This window comes from Heloderma suspectum, chromosome 6 (genome assembly GCF_057233095.1).
Source record: "Heloderma suspectum isolate Gila_16-S chromosome 6, 16-S_ref, whole genome shotgun sequence".
NCBI lineage: Eukaryota > Metazoa > Chordata > Lepidosauria > Squamata > Helodermatidae > Heloderma > Heloderma suspectum.
In genome coordinates, this window is record NC_139463.1 from 30,989,349 (window position 1) to 31,000,336 (window position 10,988).

Here is a 10,988-nt window from a genome sequence, read left to right on the forward strand (position 1 = left end):
AACAGACTCTACTCCCAGATTGCTCTGCGTAAGAGAACATGAGGTGGTCTTCCCCAACCTGGGGCCCTCCAGGTGTTCTGGACTTCAACTCCCATCAGCCCTAGCTAGCAGGGCTAATGATCAAGGATGCTGGGAGGACTGGGCTGGGGATGAGCCCTGTGGGATTTGACTGTTGGTCCAACTGGTCCAGCATCCTGCTTCCTACAGTGGCAAACCAGATACCTTTGGGAAGCCCACAAGCAGTGCATGTAAGGCAATAGTCTCCTCCCATTGCTGCTTCTCAACAGCTGCTATTTAGAAGTCAACTGCCTCTGAACCTAGAGGTTCCATATAGCCATCATGACTAGTAACCATGTCTTTCCTGTAACCATGTCTTTGCTGCAGAGTGGATTGTGAGCAAAGTGGAGGCATGCAGGCTTCCTTTGGGAGGGCTTTTCACAGATGTGGTGCTGTGACTGAAAAGGCCTATGTGCCCATCACTCTGGTGCAGACGGACCAGAACTGGTCCCATAAAAGAGAGGAGCCATGTCTTTCTTCGGGTCCCCCATCAGTTGTATTTTGATGATGAACCCAGTTCCCAACCTAGCGAGGTGTCTTGTCAAATGCTCACCCCTCTTTACTCTTTCCTTTCCACAGTGGGGGAGTGATGATCTATTTTGACCGAATTGAGGTCGTGAATTTCCTAATCCAAAGTGCCGGTGAGTTGCCTTTGCTAACCTGTACTTCTCCTTCTGGGTCGAGGCATGGAGGAATGCGCAAGAGTAATGGGGTCTGTCTTTACTGCAGAGAATACCTACATCAGTTGCAGTAGAAGCATAGCAAAGCATAGTGTATTGGGGGCAGGATACTGATAAAGTGCAGTATCCTTGGACGTTCTGTAGCAAGAAAGTGGAGTTAGATTGGCTCTGGAGTCATATCCCATTGCCTGCCCTGAAAGGCCTGCAGTTTTCTACCCCCAATCAGTGGCCCCATCACAGATACTAGGGTGCTACCTCCTGGTTCCACAGTCTGCCACATTTGCAAGTGTGAGGACTGAGCCTCCTAACACCACCTTCTCTTTTGCTCGTTAGTCTATGATATAGTGAAGAACTACACTGCAGACTACGACAAGGCCCTCATCTTCAATAAGATCCACCACGAGCTCAACCAGTTCTGCAGTGTCCACACGCTCCAGGAAGTCTATATTGAATTGTTTGGTGAGTGCCTTGAATACCTGCATCTACCATAACACACATGCTGTGCGTGAACTAGAGGAGGCTGGCACCACTTAGCTACTGTGCTTGGAAGGGTCCATGGGGCCCATGACTTGGCTAAAATTGGGGAGAGTCCAGGGGTTGGGCTTGTGGGTTTCATTAAGTGCCCCCTACTGCTTTCCCCATAATGCAAGCACAGATACATTGTGCATGTGTATACCATTACATTCATAACAGTACCGTCTGCTTTTCTAACTGGTTAGTGGAGCAATATGGCTACCTTTTCCACCACATGAAGACATTCATTCTCTCTCTCACTTTCTCACACACACACACAGTTTTAAAAATCTCCATGTTTAAGAACTTTAAAAATAGTTTAGTTGATGGCTAATCTTTTATCTTGTCTTCTGTTGCTGGGCTTGGAAAGAGCAAGTGTGTCAGCTTTCCCCACCCAGGTGCCCTCCAGGTGTATTGCAACTCCCATAACTCTCAGCCAGGCATCCTTACATCACATCTGGAGGTGCTTGGTTGGGGAAGGCTGAAGCATGTGGTGTAATGCAGAAGTCTTCAACTTCTTTGAACCTAGGGCTTGTCCCTAACACTGCAATATAGTATCCACTTCTATTTATCATTACTGTTAAGCGCTAGACCAATCAGATGCAAAGGACAACAGGGTTCCTGTACCTTAGTAGTTTCACAAAAGAAGGGATATTGGCAGGGGCAGCTGATTAGCCAGGGGTGAGAATTCAGACCTGCTGAGTTTTCCCTCTTCACAACTACTTAACAGTAGTTGTAACACAGGAACATGGTGAACTCCTTATTCCTAATGGATGCTGCTGGTGCATTTGCCTGTAATTGTTTCCTCTGATTAGCAGCAGCTCTCCATGGTCTCAGTTAGAGAGAGATCTTGCCCATCCCCTGTCACTTGATCCCTTTTAAACTGGAGATGGCAGGGATTGAACCTGGGACCTTCTGCATGCAAACCAGATGCCCTGTTCCTGAGTTATAGTTCCTCTCCCCCCCCCCCCCCGGCCAGACCTCTTATCTTCTTTTGCATTTGGTTAGCCTTTCCCTTTGTCTCTTTCTACCTTACATAACTGTTCTACCTTACAGTACTTTCTACCTTATAAAACTGTGGGTCCCATTCAGTGGGGTGATGGCACATCTCCTGTCCCCAGTCTTCTGGGATGTATATGTCTGTGAAAAGCCCCTCCACTTTAGAACCATAGGATACCCCATCCAACATGACTAACCCACTCAGTGCTAGGCTCTCGTAACTTCTGGTTGAATACCTTTACCAGATCAGATTGATGAAAACCTGAAACTAGCTCTCCAGCAAGATCTGACATCCATGGCACCAGGACTCATCATACAGGTAACCAAGAACATGGGGAAAATGTGTCTAGAATGAGGCTCTGGTCCAAAACTGAACAGAGGTTTGGAAAGATGCAGGCTAGGCTTAATACTGCCCCCCTTGCTCACAGACATTTTAATGTATTTACTATTATTACATTTCTATCCCACCACTTTTCTTGCAAGGAACCCAAGGAGGCTCACATGGTCGTCCTCCTCCCCATTTTGTCCTCCTAACAACCCGGTGAGGTAGTTTAGACTGAGAATCAGTGACTGGCTCAGAGCTTTATGGCCAAGTGGGGACTAGAACCTGGCTCTCACAAGTCCCAGTCCAACACTCTAACCACTACACTGTCCCACACTGGCTCTCGTGCTTGGCTAGATAGTTGTTTGGGTTGTTTGTTGTAAACTCTGGATTCTGATCTCCCCCGCCCCAGTACATAGCTAAGTGAAGAAGGGTGGATGGTATATGGTTTGAGCCTCTTGCATTTGCACATTCTTTCATCCTCCTCCCCACTTCCACAAGCTTAGGAAGTCTGAATGTATTACAAGGAATTTGGTGCCCTGAAGTGCACATCTAAATAGAGGGGCTATCTCAGTTATGTTGAGCCTCTTCTCCCAACTGATGTCTAGGCTCTTCTCTGCTGCTTTAGACTAGGTCAACCTCTTCGGTTGCCTACAGCACAGTGGGGATAGTTGACTTCCTCCCATTGTGGAATGTATTGTGTCTTGGATACTGCAGTGCGGGGATGCTTTTGTGTACTTGGCACTAGCTCAACCCTCAGATATAAGTATTATGTGACACTGTCTGTGTTGATAGTATTTAAGTATGTACTGCCCAGTAGACACCTTCCCCCATCATCCTCACTTTCTGTTTGTCCAGGCAGTCCGAGTCACAAAGCCAAATATCCCAGAAGCAATTCGGAGAAATTATGAACTCATGTAAGTACTAGGAATTTTCTCCTTTGCTTCCAGTATGGTGGTGTGTCTGTGCATCTCTCTCTCTTTCTCTTGGAATCAGAGTTGGAAGGAATCGCAAATAATCTAGTTTAACCCTTGCCAATGCAGGAAATTGCTGCTATAATATCCTCATAGAACCACAGAATGCTTTCGTACATGTGCAAGGAATACATTTGGGAATTCTTGTCCTTGGATCATGGCTTCTAGGTCTATTTCTCAATCTGTGTGCAAAGCTGGGTTCAAACTTAATTATGCAAGGTATGTAGGTTATTTACATAAGTGCTGCTGTCTCAGTAGTGGGGAGAGACCTTACTTTTGAGGTAGGGCACATGCTTTGCCTGCAGAAAGTCCCAAGTTCAATTCCCAGCACCTCCAGTAAAGAGATAGCAGGGCTGGGAAAAAAGGTCTCTGCCTGAGACCTTGGTAAGCAGCTGCCATTTAGTATTGGGCTGGATGGACCATTCACTCATTCATTCACTTATTACATTTCTGTACTGCCCAACAACCAAAGTTCTCTGGGCGGTTCACAGTGTGACCAAGGGTTTGACTTGGTGTAAGGCAGGTTCTTATTGCATCTGCATAATTACTGAGTAAAGCAAGTAAGGGTGCAATCCTATCCACGTTTAGACAAAAAAAAGGGCCCACAACTCCCAGCCAGCCATGCTGGCTGGGGCACGCTGAGAGTTGGAGGCCTTTTTTCTGTCAAAACATGCATAGGATTGCCCCTGAAGTGGGGCAGGGGAGACACCATCGAAGTTAACAAAATGATGCACGGTGTGGAAAAAGTGAATGGAGATACATTTTTCCCACCTCATAAAACTAGAACTAGAATCCAGTGAAGCTGGGAGGTTCAGGGCAGAAAGTTTTTCACATATTACATCATTAACCCATGGAAATTGCTGCCTCCAGATGTGGTTGTGGCCCCCAGCTTAAGAGGATGAGACAAATTTATAAGGAATGAAACTGTAAGTGGCTACATGCTACCTTCAGGATCAGAGGCAGCATGCCTCTGAATACACATTGTTGGGGAACAACATCAGGAGAGGACTATTGCCTTATCAGCTTCGCTTGTGAGCATCCTAAGAGGCATCTTGTTGGCAACTGTGGCGAACAGGGTGCTGGGTTGGGTAGGCATTTGGTCTGATCCAGCAGTGCTCTTACATTAACTGAGTTCATTTGCTCTGAGTATGACAGCCCTTGTGGACAGATGTGTCTCTCTTAGCCAAGATAGTTCAGTATTGTATGCCCATTGGTTGAGTATCCTTAAGCTACCAGTTACTGGGAATGACCTCCGTGAAACAAAGCACGTTGTTTGTGTTTTTCTGAAAACTTGGAGCTGACCACGGCCTGAGATTGGATATCGGCCACATGTACTACTTTTTTCTGACCGAGTAAGACTGTATTTACGACCTTGGGCATACCTTGCTGGACATATTTGACATTCTGCTGCTCAGTGTTTCACCAGAACTAGCCCAGGTAACCTTAAAGGGTTCCTAGCTATTCTCAGCATAGTGTAGCAGAGCGTTGTAGCCTTGCTGTGTCAGAGTGACTGACAAACTGTTAAAGAACCTTCTGAGGTAAGAGGTGGGTTGCTGAAAGCAGAGCTCTAAAGCAGGGTTGCAGAACCTTGGCCCTCTAGAAGTTTGTTTGTTTGTTTGTTTATAATATGTATATATCACTCCACACCAAAATATTTCAGAGCTTTGAACAGCAAGGATTAAAGAATAAAACACGATGTTAAAACAGTTTTTAAAAAATTAAAAAGACAAGTTCTAATTAGACCGAATTTAATAAACCGCAGCTGGTCACTCAAGGAAGGCCTCTCGAAATAACAGTGTCTTCAAGAGGCGCTGGAAGGAACACAACATTGGTGCCTGCCTCACCTCCAAAGGCAGGGAGTTCCACAGGAAGGGGGCCACCACACTAAAGGCTCTTTTCCTGGTGGACTCAACCGGGCCATGGGACTGCGTAGAACCACCAGGAACATGAGCTCTGTGACCAGGCAGGTTGGTAAGGAAGGAGGCATTCTCTCAGGTATCCTGGTCTCAAGTTGTTTAGGCCTTCGTATACTAGTACTAATACCTTAAACCTGGCCCAGTAGCAAATAGGCAGCCAGTGCAGTTCCCTCCACAAAGGAGTTTCATGCTGAAAAGTTGCGTGTTGTTGGACTGCAGGTGCCTGCTCTAAACCATCTATAGCAGGGGTGGGCAACTTGTAACCCTCTGGATCCTTTGGCCTATAACTCTCATTACCCCTAGGCAGCATAGTCAGTGGTGAGGGATAATGGGGGTTGTAGGTCAAAACATCTGGAGGACCACAAGTTGCCCACCCCTGACCTACAGTATCCTGCCCACTGGAACAATTTTTATCTCGGAAACTTGAATTCTGTGTCAGTGCTTTACCTACCTGCCTATTTCGGTCCCTTTAGGGAGAGCGAGAAAACGAAGCTGTTGATCGCAGCTCAGAAGCAGAAGGTGGTGGAGAAGGAGGCTGAGACAGAGCGCAAGAAGGCTCTCATTGGTCTGTGTACAGTTCTTGCTCCCATATTTTAAAGCTAACAGTTGTGTGAGAGAGGTTGTATAGGTTATAGAAAGCGATGCCATCCCTTGCCCAGGGAGATTACAGTTTCAGAGGCCACCTGAGAGAAGATATCCATGGTTGACAAGTAGGTAGTGGAGGAAGAGGCAGTGAAAAAGACTTCAGTTAAGAAAAGTGCACTGCTCATAATTTGAAGTGGGGCGGGGGGAAGACACAAGAGGATTCTAGATTGCAGCCCCCTTCCTAAGCCTGCACAGCACAAACTCAACACATCAGGGCGGAGTGTTTGGATTGATATGATCACACTGTTTGAGATAATTAGAGTTAAGTGACAGATGGTGACTTGCCATAGGTTAGTCTTCACTGAAGAGCAGTAGCCATGATCAGGAAGAATGCATATATAATAACTTAAAATATGAACTTGCCTTTGTAAAAAGAGGTAATTTTCCAAAGAGATGCTAGGGATGTATGAGAAATTTGTTTCATTTTATTTTTGATCAGAATTTACCGAGTTCATACTTTCGGGAACTGAATGGTCCAAGTCCGTCATTTCCAAGCTTGTGATGTAAAAAAAAAAGCATTAAAAAATGTGCACATTTGAAAAAAGCATAAAAAAATGTGTGTTTGAAAAATGCACACAAACGCACTTCAGTCAATGGGAGAGAAATGTGCACATTTCAAAAATGTGCACCATTGATATGTACATTTGGGAAATACACACTAAAATACACACAAATTTTCATGGGAAAAGGAAACAACAAAGCACACAATCTGATGTGGAATTTGGAGGATCTCCATGAACTCGAGGTTTTGGTGTTCTGCACATCCCTAGTTGTAACCTAGTTGCTTCTTCAGGAATGCCAGACAGGATGAGTAAATGTTTCCAAGCACTTCTGTGGGGCAAAGCTTGTATGTGCAGAGGGTGAATGAGTTTGCTAGGTGTGTTGCTGCTCCAGGAGATTTTCGATACATTAACCATCAAAGCTGGCTCCTGTCATCATTGGATTGGGTTATTGTATTTCCCCAATGCAGAGGCAGAGAAAATTGCCCAGGTGGCTGAGATAACGTACGGGCAGAAGGTGATGGAAAAAGAAACTGAGAAGAGAATCTCTGAGATTGAAGGTAACAACCTGTCTAAGGCCTTTCTTGTTTATCTAAGGAGTTCAAAGGACAAGTCATTCTGGGACTAAGAGTGCACCTGGGGAGGCTTTCCTTTTCCCCGGATGAATAAACTGAGAACCAGGAAAGAGCAGTTGTCCAGTTTTCATCTGCACACATCACACCTAATACAAAGCAGGCAAACGCAAGAAATGGGTGGAAGATATCAGCTTGTATCTTTAATGATTCCTGTAGTCTCTGTGGCTGAGAAATGTCTTTGGAGCAGCAGCATCTTGGGAATTGGTTCTCTCTGCCCATGTTCCCTGCTCTGTTGCCTCGGGCTCCCCTTCCTGCTGTACTACTTGCCTGCTGCTCTCAGTGTTTTTCTTCCATGGAGTTGTGTTGTTTCTGCAGCCAGAATTTTGTAAGCCTGAAGAAATATGCTAAGCGTTTTGGTTCCCTTGGGCAGAGTTTTGTGCCTGTGTATGTTTTCACTTCGCTGCAACATTAGCTCTGCACCCCATGGTTCAAAGTACCCGCTGTTCAGGCCATCCCTGGATAACTGCATATAGAACTGATGCTTGGTGGCAGAGCACATGCTTTGCATGCAAGAGGCCTTGTGTTTAGTCCCTGCAGTGGTAGGGCTGGGCCATAGGAAGCTGCCTCATGCCAAGTTAAACCATTGTTATAACTAGCTTGTCTACACCAGAGGTGGGCAAATTCCAGGAGCTGGGGAGCAGGGGCAGCGTTGCACCCCTGCCATGGTGCGAGAGAAAAACGCCACGGCAGGGGGCCACAAAAGGGCAGGGCAGACCGCATGTAGCCCCTGTGTTTCCCACCCCTGGTCTACACTGACCGGCAGCGGCTCTCCAGACTTTCAGACATTTCAGCCTGGAAGTGCCAGGGATTGAACCTGGGGCCTTTATCATGCAAAGCATATGCTCTGCCACTGAGCTACAGCTCCATAACCATAGAGCTGCTCCCAGTCAAGTATTCTGTAAACGTGTGAAGTTGACTGGGTGGCAGGGGGGAGGTCCCCTTTCCTCTTTGTCATTCCTATTGTCGGGCAACTTCCTGGATCCGGGAAAGGCCCTGTCAGGCTGCCTCCTAGCAGCCTGCCCCTCGATCCAGTTACATTCATTAAAGGCCCTGTCAAGCTCTGCAGCATCTTGCTGAGGAGCCAATTAGTGGTTTACAGATCAGCAGTCCCTCATTAGGCAATCCCCAGCAGAGCTCTGGTAGTTTTCTTTCTCATCGAGGCCCGTTGCCAAGTGGCAGGCCCTCAACACAGCCCCTTAGGAGTCGGGAGGCCCAGCCGTACCCTAGGCAAGAGAATTCTTGGCTTTGTCCCAAGCGGTTCCAGCTGCTCCCATAAGCCGATTGCTACATGCTCTTTGAATCTTGTGCACGCTCAGCTGTTGGGGTTGGTCACAGCTGCCCTCCTGGTATGCGAGCAGAAATGACCGGCTAATGGATGGATGTGTTTTGAGACAACATGACCACAGACTCCGCAGGAAAGGGGGCAGGTCCCCCCCGCCCCCAATGGAATTCTATAACAGTTGCTTTATAAACTGGGCTTTCTACACTTGGAGTTCTCAACAACAACAAAGTTTTGCAGCTTCATTGAACAGCTGAGCTTGTTTAAAATATTTCAGTGGATGGATTGGTAGAACTGGAGGCTTCATGGCCCCTTTTTGCACGAGCTAACGTAAAAAAGAAAGAAGGAAAGAAGTGGACAAAACAGAAAAGATACAAAACATGTAAGAACTCGTAGTACAGCCTTCCCCAACTTGCAGCCCTCCAGATGTTTTGGACTACAACTCTGACCATTATCCCCAGCCAGCATACGGGAGTTGCAGTCCTACAAGTTTGGAGGGCATTGGGATGACAAATGTTGTCGTGGTACATTACAAAATATAAGAAATTTGGAAAAGTAATAGTATAGGGGTACAATCCTATGCATGTTTAGATGGAGAAAAGTCCTACAATTCCCAGCATTCCCCAGCCAGCCAGCTGTACTTATTTGAAATATTTCTAGTCCACCTTTCAGGGCAGAAGCCCTCCAAAGGTGGCTTATAACGTTAAAATTTGTATCAGAAAAACAAACCAATGCAGTAACAAAGCAGCAGATATTCATAGAACACCGGCATTAAAACATTGCTAAAAACCTGTGGCATAATTGCAGCTATAGAGCAGAACAGTCCAGTAAAACATAATCGGGGAAGGGCAGAGTAAACAAGTAGGTCCTCAGGGCCTTCCTACAAGCCTGCAGTAATGGGGCCTGACCGACCCCCTTTGGCAACCCTTCCAGAGGTGTGGGGCCACTGTGGAAAAGCCCTCCCTTGTGTATTTGCCCACCTCACTGCCCTCAAAGGTGAGCAAGTGAGAAGAGCCTTTGTTGGTGATCTTAGTGAAGGCAGGCTGATATGGGTGAAGGCGGTCCTTCAAGTAATTTTGTCCCAAACAGTTTAAAGCTTTAAAAATCAGAACCAAGCCCTTTAAATTGGGCTTGGAAACACACTGGTAACCAGTGCTGCTGGCACAGTATAGGCATTGCATGAGTTGACGGCTCACCTCCACCAGTGCTCAGGCGGCCACATTCTGCACCAGCTGAAGGTTCCAGACTGCAGCATTTTGTAATGGGGGCTCTAGAATTTTATGCGACAGACTATGCTTTTGGGGAACAAAACGCTTCAAAGGGGCAAGGGGAGGGATATTGGGGATATCATAGGTTTAGAGGGATTGGAGTTTGTATGATGGCACTCAGAATGGTAGTTGCTACTTGTAACATCTAACAAGTAGGAGTCACGTGCTTTTTTCAGTCCAAACCCCAATTTGCGGGGATTTGAATATGAGTTTCCCCAGGCTGGATCCAACAATCCACATCCCACTGACTATTTTGGCGGGGTGGAGGGGACCTGGCCCTTTTGTTCTAGAACTAGCATATCGCTCAGTCTAAAGTATCTAAGTTGTCTCTTTAAAAAGAAAGAACATACTTCTGGCTGTGCTGGCTCAGGATGATGGGAGTTGTAGTCTTGCACATCTGGAGGATGCCAGGTTGGGACTGGATGTTCTTAAACGGTCAGGCTTGGTTTTCCTTACTAATGCTAAATTGAATGGAGATGATGGAGATTCTGGTGGTACCAGGATTACTCTCAGCTCTGCTTCCTTCATGTTCTCCTCTAACTATTGCCCATCAATGTGCCACAGTTCCAATCTCTCCCTTTTCTGCTCTGGTCAATCAAAAATGTGAGTGAGAGGGTGGAGAACCCAACTGGAGGTTGTCAAAACATTGCTCGCAATCATAAAAATGTATGCTAATTTTGGAAGACACACACACACACACACAAGGGTTTTCCAGAGACTCTTGTGGCTTTTCCAGGGACTTTTGTGGCTTTTCTGTGCTTGGAAGTCTCATTTTCCCTCCTCTTTCTGCAGATGCTGCATTCCTTGCCAGAGAGAAAGCAAAAGCAGATGCTGAATGTTACACTGCCCTGAAGATGGCAGAAGCCAACAAAGTAAGAAGTGATCCAGCTGTCCTACAGCACTCCTTGTTTTGGAGCTGCAGGTTGCCTGTGGCATGTAACCTGCATATGCAAAGGCAAAAACCATTACTGTTTGACAAGGGTTCCTGTCTCATGTTTTGGCATCGTGGGCCTAATTCTCACTGAGGCAGTGAGAATTAAACCCAAGATAGCAAAATCTGCAATGGGAACCCTTGTAAAACAGTTAACTGGGGTGGTGAACTTGTCAGGGCTGTACCACTTCATACCGCAGGTGGGTTTCACATGATTTAAAAGTCTTTTTGATCATTTTAAAAGCTGCCCTTGATTGGGCAGCAGTGGA

At 46.4% G+C, this 10,988-nt stretch overlaps 1 protein-coding gene across 3 annotated transcripts in view; it reads left to right on the top strand.

The window, feature by feature from the left end:
* The window catches only part of ERLIN2 (ER lipid raft associated 2), a 29,178-nt gene that overhangs the window by 11,398 nt on the left and 6,792 nt on the right, over positions 1-10,988 (top strand). For all 3 annotated transcript variants that reach the window (XR_014783735.1, XM_084803897.1, XM_084803898.1), the window contains exons 5-11: positions 637-698; positions 1,071-1,196; positions 2,495-2,568; positions 3,430-3,488; positions 5,935-6,026; positions 7,077-7,166; positions 10,581-10,660. Coding sequence is in view for 2 of the 3 variants with exons in the window: in XM_084803897.1 (XP_084660023.1) it covers positions 637-698; positions 1,071-1,196; positions 2,495-2,568; positions 3,430-3,488; positions 5,935-6,026; positions 7,077-7,166; positions 10,581-10,660 (583 nt within the window). In the remaining variant the exon portion in view is untranslated. The remainder of the gene's footprint in view (positions 1-636; positions 699-1,070; positions 1,197-2,494; positions 2,569-3,429; positions 3,489-5,934; positions 6,027-7,076; positions 7,167-10,580; positions 10,661-10,988) is intronic.